General features: G+C 41.6%; 1 protein-coding gene across 1 annotated transcript; it reads left to right on the top strand.

The window, feature by feature from the left end:
- The first annotated feature begins 421 nt into the window (after window positions 1-421).
- Window positions 422-10,986, top strand: LOC119724002 (short stature homeobox protein 2-like). Its single transcript, XM_038194924.1, has 4 exons — window positions 422-821; window positions 1,203-1,630; window positions 2,604-2,661; window positions 10,497-10,986. Exons 1-4 carry the CDS (start codon window positions 422-424, stop codon window positions 10,841-10,843), a joined length of 1,233 nt encoding a protein of 410 aa, XP_038050852.1. The 3' UTR covers window positions 10,844-10,986.
- Window positions 10,987-11,746: the final 760 nt, after the last annotated feature.

Raw genomic sequence — 11,746 nt, 5'->3', positions numbered from 1 at the left:
GGATTAAGTTTCTCACCGCTAGTCGTGGGTCGATGTTGTTCGTTTTCAGGGGGATGTGATCGTCTTGATTCGATTAGCGGAAGTCAAGACTGTTAATGAGCAGAGAGTTTTTCTTTTTGGTCTGTCTCTCTCGGAGCGGGCAATGTGATCAGCGCTGATTTAGGAACCAATTGACGAGCGGACGAAGCGACGAGCGGTAGTTGGTGAAACCAACCAAGCTACATCGCTTGCATGATACTTTCAATATTTGAACCATTTGACGAACAAATTACTACCCGTGTTGAGCCGTCTGTTGTTCACATCCTTTGCAAATCATTGCTTATCATTAGGTAAGAAAACTCCCAATTGTGAGCAGAACTTTCAACACTGTCATCTTTGACTCACATTTAAGATTTTGACAGTGCTTTACGGTGGCATCATCATGGAAGAACTCCAAGCTTTCGTCACTAAATCCTTCGAATCTTCGGAGAGTCCGAAACTCGGTGCGAACGTCCTCACCGTCAAGCGCAACCTGCCGAAGTTCGACACGGCGGCCTGGCTCAACGCGATCGGGGAATCCACGCCGACACACCGGCGGCCAGCCAAGTCATCTGCGGGGAAAGCACGGCCCACGGGCGGGGCCAGCGATCCGTCTGACCCCCTAACAGCCTCGGCAGCGGTGCAGGCAGTACCTGTAGCGGCCAAACTACCCTCTTTTCCCACCTCACTCTTTGGCACCGCCGATACTGATTTGGCGAGAGAGCGACTGGCGCTTTTCAAAAGAGGAACGCCACAGCAGTTGAGCAAATCAACGTCTGCGAAACGACCGAAAGGAACTACAGGTTTGTTGTTTCCAATTCAGTAAGGGAATTTCAGGACCAACAATATTGAACTTTGATTTGATTCAGTTAAAGTCTCTTAGTGTTGTAGCAAACAACAATTCAATTACAGTTTCACGCAGGCAAATTTAAACATTTCAAAAGGAATCTTCGTGTAAAATAAATTAGTCATAGTTGATCCACCTTTCTAACTTCAGTTATCCAAAAATAAATAGGACAAAACATTTTAAACTTTGACCTCTTAATTGTTAGACTTCAATTAGTGGTTTGAATTATCGTAGTTAACAAAGAAATGGCACTTGGGGCATTGCGTACTCTGGTCTCTTCGTTTATTAAAGCGATTTGTTTATTTCAATTATTTATTTATTGCAATTAATTATTCAGAGAAGAGAAAACTTGATCGCAAGTCTCCTTGGGAAGATGTCGGTCAAGTCTCTGAGCCTCAGCAAATCACAGATGTCGACCTTTCTCCTGTCGATCACGACGATGATGTCGACATCGACACCGACCCCGATGATGACATCCCCTTGCACGAGGACACCGACCTCTCATCGGCCGACCGGGGCGATCACGCGCGGCTTCCGGCGCGCCAGCCCCACGACCCGAAGCAGACGGCATCCGGTAGTCCCTCCCCGGTCCCAGGCGTCACGGCAACCCATCCAAGCAAGCTGAAGCAGCGCCGGAGCCGGACCAACTTCACGGTGGAGCAGTTGGGCGAGCTGGAGAAACTCTTCGATGAAACGCACTATCCGGACGCGTTCATGAGGGAAGAGCTCAGCCGTAAGCTTGGCCTCTCTGAAGCTAGGGTACAGGTACGATACACTTTTGATGCACTATCCGTCGTACAGTGATAGTCTAATTTCAAAAGAAATACGATTATCAAGTGTCCAAGCATATTACCTCAGAAAGATAATAGAATCCAGGAGCCGCTATTCTTAAAAATCTCCTTTCCACACCGCCTCTATAAAACAAAAATCAAAATGCCGACTGGTTTCTCCTTCCTTGACAACTAAGTGGGTGTCAGATTGCGATGGGAACACACTATTCGCTTAATCTGTCCACATTATTTCAAGCTCTTTCCGGCCAACAACGTTGATTTTAGAAATAGATTATATGTACACTTCTTTTGGTGAGCCTGAAATGTCTAACGTCGAATTCGATCACAGGCAGGTTTTCTGGGTTTTTTTCATATCAAATATTATGCTTTGTTTTCATTTCATTTCATTCATCTCCCCACAAGAAGAATTCTTATGTTAGATAACATTCGACTTCGATAGAACAAACGCATTTGTCGGAGTACAATTTTTTTATACCACACGTTATGTATTTTCATGTACACGGTGTAGGCCCATAACGTAAGGGTTTAAATCGATTTTGATATAAAAATTTCCGCACGTAGCAGAATTTTCAGACCAAAAAATGCAGTGTATGTTATAATACAATCATATTCCACGTCGTTACCAATTAAAACAGTATCAATGATAAAATAAACTATGTTTTATATCCGCTAATTACATACTCTGCGTCAGAGTTCAAATATTACGACTTATTTGTTTTGCATTAAAGAAAGAAAGGTCATCCGTTAATTATAGGATAAATCCTGTGTGATAACATGTCAGCCATCAATTGAATTTAAATCTTTTAATTAAAATATAGGCCTACCACTAATAAAAAAAAAACCCGACCAATTTCTCACAGTCATAAGCATGCAATATTTTCAGATTTTTTTTTTTGCATATTTGTTTATCAGTAAAGATCACCCTTTAATTGCTCCATTTTTTGTAGGTCTGGTTCCAGAATCGAAGAGCCAAATGTCGTAAGCAAGAACATCTTGGAGGTAAAGGTGAGATCACATTAATTTTCTTTCCTTACTCATGGTATATTTTCCAGGGGGGGGGGGCAATGCAAATTTTTCCCCAAAATTCCTTAACTTTTTCATTATTTTCTCAATTTATCATGTTTCCGAGCGTGAGCAGGGGAGCATTTTGCCTTTTCCCCCCTCTTTTTAGTTTTTTTTTTTTCGTTTTCCAGAGGGGGGCGCCCCCCCCCCCCCTTGCCCCCTCTTCGCGACGCCCATAATATTGTAATTACTAGTGAGCCTGTTAAAGCAAAACAGCAATCGGGGGCGGAAATTACGGCAATCTGTGCTGTGTGAATATCATGGGGCCGAATTTGCAACTGGGCCATAATTTGCAACTGGGCCATAATTTGTGATCAGTCATAATTTACAGTTCAATTCCTTTTTTTGTCACACGAGTTCGTGGATAAATTTTCTTTCTACAAAAGCAGAATTTATAACGGTATATTGGCAAGATTAAAAACAAATTATGAAGTATGACCTAAATATGAATGACGAAAAATTGAGTAAACTAACAAAATATGAATTCTTTCGTGCCAAAAATAACAATAACATGTTTGATTGCGAGACCAGCTAGCATAGGGCTTTTTTTCGTACCAGTGGGGCAGATACGGGAATTATTTGGGAGAATTGTGCCTTTGATGATACAGGCGTGGAATTTGGCACATAGTCAGAGTATGCCATGAGAAAGATATTTGGCTATCGCAGATTTGTCCTTTGAATAAATATAGGTAGAATAACAAGCAATTTTCAAAATGTTCAAAATGGCTGCCGTTGCTTGTTATTCTACCTATATTTTTTTTGCAAAGGACAATCTGCGATGGCCCTATGGCCAAATATTTGTCTCATGACATACTCTGACTGTGTGCCAAATTACATGCTTGTATCGTCAAAAGTACAATCCCATGCCGTACTATACGCGAGACTGACCGATTTAATGCTCCGTTAATTGTTTGACGAAACCAGCAAAGTTCAATACAGTAAACTAAATCTCCCACTAAATAAAGAAGTAATTTGATGTAATTTTGTTTAATAATTAATGTGGAATATCCACGAACCCGATGTTAAACCTGATGCGCATTGAAGTTGCAATCATAACAGTGTTGTTAAAGTGTAATGTTTATGTTTGTCGGTGGCGTTGTTGAATACAATTAATTAGAGGAGATAAACTCATACGAAATTAACGATGTAGCTCTTAATTGCGGACCCTAGTTTGCTTTTAATTATTTTTCACAATGGCATTGACTTTGCTCCAGCTGACATGCTATTGCACTTTTCCGCACGACCTTGCTGTTTTTTTGCCAAGATTTATATTTTAAAAAATGACCCTTACCCGCCCTCCGTACTTAACCAAACCCCCAATTGATGCGATTACTACCACAAAGGAGGGGTGTGGTAATTGCATCAACCCCCCTCAAAAAAAAATCCCATTTTCGAAAAAGTGGTCACGGATTATCCCCCGAGCTTTTTGGACCGATCTTAAAAGGAGTCACAAAATGAGTGTTCATGATATTTAATCTCGTTGCGAGGAGCGCGTAAGAATAGGTCATAATCCAATAGAGATATTTTCACACGCGTGATTGGGAATTGTATTCTGTGCGGTGTGGATGGCTGAAGCGTAGGCCTATAAGTGTGTCGTAAAAACATCATCCAAAACCGGGTTAGGCTGTCGTGCAATTAATAACAAATTTGACCAAGTCGGTAGGTTTACACGAACTTAAACCCGGACAAAAAGACCCACTGATTCAAATCACAGTTTAAATGTGCCATGTTACATTCTCATACTCGGTGACATTATTTTTCTATATACCAATTACAATTTAAAAACTGATAGCAATTCAACACATCCTGAATTGCTATCATTTTGTAAACATGTTCAGGCGCGGATCCAGAGGGGAGGGGGAGGGTCAACCCCCCCCCCCCCGTTTTTTTATTTTACGGAGGCCAAGTGTCCGAAGAAAAAATCTGTTTATATTTTCAGATTTTTTGCTGATGAACCCCCCCCCGCGAAAATTCCTGGATCCGCCCCTGATGTTTATAAGCTAAACATTACGTGTCATATTAATAAAACTGCTAAGCACTATCCATCAATACTCTTAACGTGTTTGCTATTGAAACATGTTTACAAACTGATAACAAGAAAGTGTTTAGAAAAGTGTTTAATTGCTTAACACATTTTTTGCAGTGTGGAGTCCTTACCTAAAATGGCTATTTTTTTACCAGAAAAGTAATTCACGCGACTAACGAACAAGCAGTTATACACACACGTTTCTGAATGCTGTCAAAAGTATGAATTTTGTGGGAACGTGACTTAAAATTTAACCAAAAAATGCAATTATTAAAAGGCAAAACATAATATTTATCATTTGTTAAATCGTACAGGTAAAACTTTTTAAAATGTTTTATAGTTCTTCAATTGAAGTCCAATAGAAGAGGGAGGAATAACGTAACTTCTCTTTTCTAATAGAGATTTTCTTTTAGAGAGTCTTGATAAACTCATTTACAGTAATATTCGTATAGAACATGTTACCTTGAGAATGCATACATGTCCATCAGGGGCGGATCTATAGCTTTCAGGGATTGAGTCTCCGGCGTGCCGAAGCAAAGCCCTGCTTAGGGGTCGGGGTTCCATGCCCCCGGACAATTTTGAAATCTGCGATAATTTCTCCTGCATTCTAAGGCAAATCAAGAATACATTTACAGGAACTTTAGCATTCCACTTTTTTTTTATTTTGGCCCATTTTGCTAGTTTCATCTCATTAGTCAGCGCTGGGTTTGCACACCCCCCCCCCTTCTCGCTCCGCTACTGACATGCTTTCTTTTTAAAAACTAAATGCCATTTTGGGTGGCAATTTGCTCTCTCCCTTAACAAGAGGACATGCAGTCATTATGGTATGTCTGGATTGTTACTGGCTGGCAGTAGTGCTAAATAAAAAATGCTAAACACTAAAGCCTTTATAACAAAGTACAACGCCTTTTAGTTTGAAAAAAAAGTACAGCAAATGATCAAGAAGCCATAATTTTCACGGGTGATTTAATTACTGGAGTGGAGTTTTCAATGAGCTTGGTGCTTGCTTTATTGATTGGTCAAAGTCCTCCGCCAACAGTCCAAAGACGAACGCATCCTAATCCTCCTCATGAAGATCGTTTAATTTTTATTTTCTTCAAGTCCTGTTTTTCCTTAGCACCCTTTTCTTCACTGCATCAGTGTCCCGGCAATTGGATTAGGGCCTTCGCTAATAGCAATATAACGACCCCTTAATTGACACAAAATTCACTTAGGCATCCTTTTCGGGGGAGCCCGGTAAATTAATAGCACATCTCTCGTGGATTTGGGGCTCGCGGATCGAATCCAATTTAAGGGGCCCTCAAAAAGATTCCTTTTTTTTTGTCCGGGGCAGACGACGGGAAAACCCTTAAAAACGAAGCTCTACCACGAAACTAAAACTTGGTTTTGGGGATTATTGATTATCTGTAGTGCAAAGGGATATTTGAAATGAAAAACGGGCAAGGGATTGACTTTTTTTAAATGACACTGTTTTGTTCTTTTGGTAAATCTTTAAAGAGCAGACTGACGGTAATACTATCCAGATATTCTCTGCTGTTTAAATCCTATGATAATAATCCAATAATATCAAGGCATCGTTCCGGCAGGCCTGAGGCGTTTTATAAGCCCACGCGTCGCATTATCGTATAGTTGCATTACACACTTAACACGGTGTTAATGATATTTTGATAAAAGTCGCTCTTCGCGCGCGCACGGAGCATTTACAAGTTAATACGCGGTTTACGAGCTTGCCACCGCGGCCAGTCTGCCCCCGTGAGCTAATGGGATTACGAGCGCATACGCAAATACTGGCTTCCCGCGTTTTGCTCGGGTTTGGCCCGGACAGTGTATACTGATTGAATTTCGCGAAGGGCTATTTAAATCAATAAGTATAATTTCGCGCTTGTGCAGTTTCTCCTAAACGCTTACTTTTTTTTATATCCTGGCGATTTCCTAAGGAGTAACTCTCCTCAAGTCCATATCTCAGCTGCATGGATGTGTTTATATTTTCCTATTAAGAATTATCTGAAACAGTGAATTAAAATAAGAACAAGTTGTTGAAGAATTGACAGGTTTGCTTGTTTAATGTAGGTAAAAATTTTACTTACTCTCAAAACTCCAAAGAGTGAAATTAGGGACTAGACGTTTTAGAGTGAAACTCACTCTCATTTTCGATTGAAATGGTCTGAAAAGAACCACTTCAGTCGAAGCTCGAGTGAAAACTCGATCATTACAATTGAAGGAATTTCACTCTAAAACGTCTAGTCCCTAGTTTCCGACTGTGGGAGTGAATCTTCACTTTAATGGAGTGAATTTTCACTCTTTGGAATTTAGAGAGTAAAAAAAATCAAAGTCCGTCTATAATGAACCGTTTTATTTGTCGTTTTGATTAAAAAAAGTCCTTCCTTGAGAGAGACCAGACGATTTGGAAAGAAAATCACTTTGTTAAATCGAAATATTGGTTTGGAAAAAAAAAGGAATCACTGTTGTGAAAACGCAATCTACACTGTACTCGCCTGAATAAATGTCACTGCATGTAAATGTCTTTTTCCAAGCTTCCATCGGAAAGAGTGAATTTTCCCCTCTATGAAATAAGAGAATTATTCCTCTTTGGGTTGCCTACTGGTGGACAAAGTTTCTCGCAATCTACCGAGCAAGAGACTATTATTGTCGAGGCACCGTGTTTGTCACCCACAGGTGCGCCGGAGAAAACTCCCCATTGACCCCGTCCAATCTCCGCTGATTGTTGTCTTTGGCGCACTTTGGTGCCCGCGGTGCCGGCAGGCAAACCTTCGGACGTAAACATCGCGAGGTGGGCGGGATTCGAAGTTGAGGTTCGAGGGAGGGGCAAATTCTGATTGTCACTCTTTTAGACGAGTAAGAATGGCCAACTGAAGTTCAATCAAAACATTTCAAATCGAAGTCTTACCCTCCCGCAGAGATTTAGTGAATAAAGCGTGCCTAACATTTCCGAGTTATGATAATGTCGCGGAGTATAAACTGGCTCCCCGCGAGCAGCCCCGGCTAAATTATCACCTAATGAAAATTAATCTTCATTATTTTCACTTGTCTGGGTAGCTACAAACCCACACATCCATGGGGCAGTTTGCTTGCGCCCGACTGCCATCATCCAACACTCATCATTCGATTATCTCCCTCGCCAAAGGAAAGTCTTTCTCCCCTCTTTTGCCTACCCAATGGTCTACGACCGATACACTCCCTTGCTTGCCTTATAATTGAATCAAAATATTTCATCCAATTCACTCTCGGGGCGAACAGAGGGAAAGAGAGAGGGGGGTTATATGCAATCTTGAGCGCCAGAGAGCCAGGGAGGGCATAACGAATTCCCGTCATCAAGCCCGCTGAGGGAGCGCACCGACAGCGCTCACTTGACGGGGAGAAAGGTGGCTCATCGCCCCGCGGCCTCCAGCGAGAGGAACCCGGTCAATAGACTCTTGCCTCGGTGGAGAAGAAGTCGCGCATTATTGAATTATCCTGAGCGGATTGGATGCCGGATCCTGGTCCTGTATCAGTAATCAAATCTATTTGATTAGTAGACGCATCGATTTAATTCATTAATGGGCCCTCTCTTCCACTTTTTTCCCCTTTCCTATTACACTGAGACAATAACGGCAGATAACCGAGTCAACCTCCCACGAATTATCGAAGTTCAAAAGCCATTTCGGCTCTGACCAAATAGAGGCAAATCGCATAACACAAACTTCGTTTGCAAAGCTGATTTGGTTACAAGGGGCTCAGTGACGCATGTTTTGATGATTCAAAGATCAAGTGTGGGCCTACTCTTCACTGTTGATGCACTCCTGCATATGTTTACATCCAGCTTTTCTGTTCCTATGCACAGTCTCATAAATGAAAATCATTTTCCAAATCGTCTCTGTAGAGGAGACTCATTTGTGAAGGGCAGGCCCGGATTAAGTGTTTCGTAGGCCCTAGGCACCAGTGTTGCGATGAATGGAGAAGGAAGAACAAAGTGGAGAATGCAAATAATAAACACCGCTGCTCAAAACTCCGCGAAGCTAAAATCCGGTTCTGAAACCCTTGTCAAAAGATTGTACATTTTGTCATGTCAGCACAAGCTGCTGCGCGAATTGAGCTGATTCTTATTAGTGAGGACTCAAAATAACGAGGGTATATTTCGATAGAGGGTCAAGCTACAATTTTGATATTTGCGCCACAGAGCTTCTGCAGTCCAAAAACTTCCCAGGGCTCTTAAGCACCTCCGGACCCCACGCCTTCAGGGTTTCGCGATCGCATATAAAAAAAATCCACTATAGGATTTAAAGACCCCCCTGCTGTCTAGATCAGGAACAGGCCTGAACAAGGTATGCGCAAAGGTACTGAGCATGTACATGCAGTTTTGCGACAATGAAATAATAAAAAAATTATAGCTGGATTGAATTTTGTATTTTCGAGCAATTTTAAAGTTAATTTCGAACAATTACAGTACAAGCTCTCAACATAACAAATTAATCATTCTTGCAATTGTCATCCGATAGAAAAGAAAGAAAATAAAACAAAAAGTTATGTGGCGATGGCCAAGTCTTCAGGAGTCGGACTTATGACCCTAACTCAATGAGCCCCTTACCGACTTCCATATAGAACTCTTCCGGGACTCGGCCCACCACACCTCCTTCCCTGTCCATCCATGTAACTCGAAAGTCAGGCACCATAAAGGGAGGAAACGAGGTGGCACCCTAAGCCTTGCTGCCGAGTCAGCAAAAGAACCCCGTACCTATACGCAGACGCCAACCTGGACTTCGCAGACAGTCCCAACTTGTGAGTCAGCTTACCGACCGACCGAGCTAACTGCTGTTGGTAAATGACGACGGGAAATTAATACCCTTAAATGACAGAACTGCGGGCATCGAAAACCAAAACATGACACCAAGCGGGTTCGAACCCCTAACCCTGGATCCGCCGTCAGACAGCTTAACAACAATTCCTAACGCTTTCCTAACGGCGCGTTAGGAATTGGTTAGGAATTGTGTTCGGAATGTTCGGAATCGGTGTCGAGCGTTAGGAAAACTGGGTAGTCCGTCCGGCCGCGGGTGGGGCCAGGGCCAGGGCCATTTCAGTAGGTGCTTTTCTCTTTGCGTTTAAAACATAATCCTTATTTCCGCAGTGGGAGAGTTACTTTGTGTTTCATAGCTGCACAAAAGATGCATCGGCATCGTGCTGTACACACGAATGCTGTTACGTAACTCTTTTCTACAATCATTCTTATGGAGCTGACCATTCAGAGTCACTACGAGCAATTAACCTCACCAAGCTCGTCCTTATTCTGTCTCATCATTTATTGTTTCGCGTCGCGCGTCTTTCGGCCGGCACTGACATGTCGCTATTATGATTGAGGGAAATTCTAGCAAGTTTCCCCTACATTATATTTATATCAAACTACTGACCCGTTTACAAATTTTTACGAGGGAATTTTGTTTGTCTGATTCTAATTCAGCTCCCTTAGCTAGCTTGGGGAAATTAATCTTTTCTTGTACTTACGCTAAGTCAAAGGCGAAGAAGACCCTATAGCTTTAACTATGGCCAGCATTCCGATAAGTTTTCCAACAAATCTTCCGATCTGTGTGTGTGTGTGTTTTGCAAATGAAATGAGCTTTCAAAATCAGTTAAGTTTTTTCAATAGATTTTGGGGGGAAAAAAGGACAACTGGTTTTCAAAAATAAGGTGTTGGAAATCGAAAAATATTTCAGCTATTTTCATCAGTATATGTATTCTTTTGTCTATTTGATCACTGCAGGTACACCTATTGGCGCCAATTCGAATGTCGACACTTGCCGTGTGGCGCCCTATCTCAGCATGGGGTCACTGCGCATGCCCTTTGACCGGGTGCAGGAGCAGCTGCAGTTGAACCTGACCTCCAACGTCACGGCCGCCCCTCCTGTACCGCGCCCTCTGCCGTCCATCTTCACCCACGCACCCTCGCTTATGATGTTCCCGCCTCCCGCCTACGCGTTTCCCCTGGCAACGCTGATGAGTAGCATGATGAGACCTGGGGGATCCAAGACCTCCAGCATCGCTGATTTGAGGATGAAAGCGCGCCAACATGCGGCAGCACTCGGCCTGCATAGTTTCTTATCTCAGTAATGACAGACAATGAGTTTGGAAAACCCCGGCTTCGTTTCCACTGTGTCTCTGGCTTCGGTTCACCTCAGTCTGGTGTCCGAGTCATACAGAAGCCTGTAATTATTACACGACACAAAACCCAATGGAAATACTATACAATTTGGTAACAATAAGCTCATATTGCACAATATTAATCCATATTGGCCGACGGGCCAGCCAGGGCCTAATATCTCTTGAAGCCGAGTAGCAAACGAAGCCGTGGTTTCGAAAACCTTTTAATAAGTGGTGGTAATATAATTATTCTAGCCTATAATTGGATAGTTTTTGCTGATTTCAATCATTATTTATCAATTGTCTGTTATACTTTGTAAAATCAAAAATAGAAATACACTCGTTATTTATTTATTTCATTTTGCGAACTTAAGACTTGTGATGAGGAATATATTTTAACTTGCAATAATTTGGGGGTAAAAGTGTTGCTCATAAATTTTTTGAATCAGATATGACTTGACAAGGATTTATACCAAGTACAGTGTCATGTTGTTTATTAAGCAGACGTGACATTCATCCTGACAAAATGCCAATGTTTTCAAAGAACTTTAACTCTTTGTGTATGTCTTACAACAATGCATGAACCTCATCAAATGAGATCCAACTAAAAGATTGTATGCTCCTTTTCACTAAGTAAATCGCTTAATGTTTTTGTGAAACATTATTCCATAATTGTGTAGGAATAGTTCGAATGAATAATATTAAACTTTGTTTCTTTCTCATTCTTGTTTTGTTAAAGATGACATTATTGTACATAACATTTAACTTAGCTGCCATGATAACAACAATTAAGAACACAAGACAAAATACACTGTAATAATCAGTTGCTATAAATATATGAGTGTTTAATGAATTACAACAGTTTCAGATGTA

The sequence above is a fragment of the Patiria miniata genome, unplaced genomic scaffold (assembly GCF_015706575.1).
Source record: "Patiria miniata isolate m_02_andy unplaced genomic scaffold, ASM1570657v1 HiC_scaffold_17, whole genome shotgun sequence".
NCBI classification, from domain to species: Eukaryota; Metazoa; Echinodermata; class Asteroidea; order Valvatida; family Asterinidae; genus Patiria; species Patiria miniata.
This window is presented reverse-complemented; position numbering and strand designations above follow the sequence as displayed.